Source organism: Buceros rhinoceros, unplaced genomic scaffold (assembly GCF_000710305.1).
Source record: "Buceros rhinoceros silvestris isolate BGI_N320 unplaced genomic scaffold, ASM71030v1 scaffold27855, whole genome shotgun sequence".
Classification (NCBI taxonomy): Eukaryota; Metazoa; Chordata; class Aves; order Bucerotiformes; family Bucerotidae; genus Buceros; species Buceros rhinoceros.
Window position 1 is genome coordinate 1 of NW_010414996.1, and position 4,204 is coordinate 4,204.

A 4,204-nucleotide genomic window follows, 5' to 3' on the forward strand; every position below is an offset into this window, starting at 1 on the left:
AGCAGGATGAACCGCCCCTTTGGCAGATTTGCTTTCTGATGTGAAAGCCCGTCTGGTTTAAAACTCCTAATTCATCAGGGCAACAAACAAACAGGTCAGGCTCGAGGGCTCAGCAACACTCAGATGCAGTAGAAGCTGCCTGACCCTCACTGGGCGATCAGTTACAGGTGCTACTGGGTTTTTAACAACTGTCTTGTAGGTGATGGCTGCTGCCATTGAGGCCACAAGCCTTGAGGAGGAACAGCTTCCTAACAAGAGCAAAACCATGACCTGGAAGCCCAGAAGAGGTAAGCCTAAAATACCAGGACAAAACAAAGCAGAGGGTGAGTCATGAAGCTTAGACTCCACTTGAGGAAATGTAGTTAAAACTCTTTGGCACTTCCTGGGAAATGTTTCTTCAGTTACTGCGCTGAATTGTTTCCCTGTGGATATTTGTGTATGCCTAGGTGTAAGAGCAATCAATACTACAAAAAAATTTTTTTCTTTTTTTTTTTTAAACTAGAGCTGTGGGTTTTCAACATACCTATTTTTCATAAATACCAACAGGTGAATGTGATGCAAGAGCGCTGGGTCCTGTGCCCTAGTTTAAAGAGTTCTTTTTCAACAAGAGTCTGTGGAAAGTCCTCACCTGGGCTGGTGTTATGGTTCCCAAGTATCTGAAATCTGAAACAACACTGTAGTGATACTACACATGAAAGGAGTCGCATACATCATAATTAGATTAGTAGTCACAAAGTACATTCGTACAGCTGGCTGAATTACTGCGGGGTAAACGTTTAATTCTTTGATTCCTAAATATCTCTGGCGCTTTCTGTTGTTTTTAGAGTATTTTCTGAAGAGTTTTCGAAATGTTTGTGATAGCGAGTCTGAAGAAAGTGAACTCTGCGATACCTCTCCCAACGAAAATGATGTCAGTGGCTCTCCTGTTGACTGTGTTGATTCACCTCCTCACCTGGATGACTGGGGCAGTGGAGTCTCCAGTGTTCCTGATGCCATAACTTTCCCAGAGCCTCAAACTGCTTCTGTGTACGAGCCAGAGGACTGGGATAAAGAGTTGGAGCAATCTGAATGTGGTCCGTATGGTGAGTGCAGATCTACTTGTGCTTCATTTGAGTTTTGGTCAGTCTGTGATTGCAGGTAGGTGCTCTGCAGGGGAATGAGTTTAAGTAACTCCAAGTTCTGTTTTGGAAAGCGGTTTTGGTGGTTGTTGACCTCATGGATTTGTAATGCATTTTTTTGTTGTCAAATACTGGATTTAAAGGTAGTGTTGTGAAGTTTCAACTCTTGCTTGACCAGTTGAATTCGGGAGTGGGATGAAAGGGGAAGAATTGTGCACGTGTTGAGTTTCCTTGGAGGAGCTGGGTCTCAGCAGTGATCTTTGTTATTCTGAAGCAGAAGGTACATGGAGTGCAGGAATATAATTTTTTTGGTGCAAAAGGAGTTTTTCCTTTCCTCCAAGAAAATTCATCTGGACTGTACTCTGTAATGTCCCTCGAGAGCATAGAGTTCTTTGGAGGGGAGCAGTACAAGTGCTCAGTCGCTGAGTATGGTTTGGTTTTGCTTTTGCTGGAGACTTTTTTTTTTTCTTCTTGTGGTGGGTTGTTTTGCTTGGTTTTCTTGTTTGTTTGTCCTCAAGTGGTCGTACATGTGGTTAGTCCCACGGACAAACGTGGCAGTGGGTAGGAATTGCATCCACGTCTTTAGAGTTGTATTAATCCTCTAGTTTGTAAATCGTTTTACTGTGACTGGTGTTGGACTGCGAGTCTCGATCTTCCCTTTGCCAGGCTGTACGGGAGGAAGGAGTTTGGCCAGCAATGGCTGATAACCTGCTGTGTCTTTATTGACGGAGAATAGTCCCGTTTCCATTTTCTTCTCATTAATATGTATCTTTTGTAATTACCACAAGCATTCCATTCTTTGTTTAGGAAATATTAATTCTTTGTTTATTTTAATTCCATAAGTGGTTCTTGTATTCAAGTTCCATTGTTTGATAACAGAAGGAAGCAGGAAAGTTTTTGCAGCCTTCCTGTAAATCATTCCGATTTAAAAATGGAAATACAGTAGTGGTTTTTCACACTGGATAAGCTGAGAAAGACTGTTTCCTTTTTGGATGTTTCCCCCTCTTTCATCCTGGGTTTTCCTTTTAATCTCTCACCTGTGCAAATTTTATAGAAAGTTTTGAAATTTTTTTTTTTTTTATCTAACTAACTCGCCCCTACCTGTAGCTTATGTGGTTTGAATCCTCACAGACCAAGGAAGCTGTGATTATGGGATTCGGGTGCTCGTGAAGGATGCTGGGTACAAGTGCCTGAGCTGTTAACTGCCACAAATAAAAAACGTGCTTGGTTGGTCATTTTATGGCTTTTAAAACTGCTTGCTTTGATGGCTTCCGTGCTTCTGGAAGGCTGGCATGTGGCTGTACCGCACTGGGTGTTCTGCTGCCCAGTACTGTGGGCTTTTCATTTGCTCAGGCCTCTCGGTGTCTGCTGGCTACAAACCTGCCTCTGTTAAAGGCTGTTGCCCTATTTTTGTGCTAGGTTGGTTAAATAACAGGCTTATTAGGATTAGTTCTAGCCTGGTGGAAATGTTGTTCAGAGCGAGCTTTTGCAGGACCCCACCCTTCCATTCTATCCAGTGACCCAGTTCTTAAAGGTTTGGAGGGCTCCTAGTTGGGATGTGGCTATGGAGACAGCAGGAAGGGGAAAGGGAAATATAAATTATGGGTTCATGAGCCTTTTATGCCTGGAGAGAACACAGCAGAACTGCATGCATTGTGAGAGCTGCTGTCAGAGGGTCTGAATCCAGGTATATCACAGAGCTTTTTGGAAAACTCTTTCACTCTGTGACAAGAACCTGGAAATGAAGATGTTGCCAAGTTCAGCTGCTTGCTTTGTTTGCAGCTCCAATTCATGAGTGCTGGCAGACCAAATTGAAATAGTTCACTGGCGGATACTGTAGACCTGCAAAATAATCTGCCACGCCATACCACTAGTTTTCTAAGTATCTCCCATGGTTTTCTTTCATCTTCTTTAGATGCTGATGATTTCTACTGTGGAAGCTTTCAGGAAAATAATCTTCTGGCCTCATACTCATGGCAAGACGACTCATTTTACAACCCAGTCCATCACCATGCAGCTAGCCTTGTTTTTACACCACCAGTTGGTATAACTGAGCCTGGCCAGTTTGATGATGCTGATGAATGAGGTTGACCCTGGTCAGTACTAAGTTTGGCTTCTGAGCTGGATTATGTTCTTCACCCGTTGAGTCATGTCAAGTCCTTTGGCTTGCTTGCAGAGTTCTGTGTAAGGCCAGCAGTGCTACACCATCTCCGAAGTTTTGCTTAGGCTGCTCTCAGCTGTCTGTCAGCTGACCACCATTGCCGTGAAAAGGAGAGTGCAGCGCTGGCTGTAAGGAGCCAAAGCAGTTCTGGGCTTTTGTGTTTGTATGACATAGTTCTGCGTTGTTGTTGCTAGTGAATTGCTCGAGAGGAAGTATTTAATTTCTAAACCTCAGCTTCTTTGACAAGCTTTGCCAGTTTTGGCATGCTGATCCCTGTGTGTTTATGTAACTTGCAGTTTTCTTTCCTTTTCACTTGATGCTGTCAAATTGGTTGAGATAGCTTTAAAAACTTCCTCCTTCCAGCTTCTCTGTTGTATTTCTATGTTGCAGTTTGTGGTTCCATATCTAATACTGGTGTTTAGCAAAATTAGCCATGACAAATACAGAATGACTGTATTTATTGTTTTTATTTTTATGCATTTCAGAGGAAAGGAGTTACAAATCCATGATAGAGGTTTTGCACATACACACGGGGACATGCAGGAGGGCCTGCTGCATCCAAAAGGAATGCTGGGTGCTTCAGACTGCCTCCCAACAAAGATTTCCCCACACCAGACCATCTTGAATACGGGCATGTTATCCTCCAGTTTCACACTTGTCTTTGTAACATTCTTGTGTGACGTCAGACGTGTGTTGATGAGGCAAATACCTGTGCTCATGCAGTGTTTCGCAGTGTATAAACTCTGTGTCCTGCAAACAGCAGTGGGTTAAGACTCCTGATATTGCTGATAGGTTTGTTTTGTTGTCATTTTTGTTGTGGCAAATGAAGAGATGGGAATACAAAATAGCTTTGTAAAGTCTCTAAGAGAATACTGGAACTAGACCCAGACCCTTCTTGCCTTTGCTTTGGCGTTAAAGGAAACAT

At 43.0% G+C, this 4,204-nt stretch overlaps 1 protein-coding gene across 1 annotated transcript; it reads left to right on the forward strand.

Annotated features, from left to right (window-relative positions):
- Positions 1–202: 202 nt before the first annotated feature.
- COPRS (coordinator of PRMT5, differentiation stimulator) lies at positions 203–3,203 on the forward strand. Its single transcript, XM_010137284.1, has 3 exons — positions 203–323; positions 825–1,082; positions 3,034–3,203. Exons 1-3 carry the CDS (start codon positions 203–205, stop codon positions 3,201–3,203), a joined length of 549 nt encoding a protein of 182 aa, XP_010135586.1.
- The last annotated feature ends 1,001 nt before the right edge of the window (positions 3,204–4,204 follow it).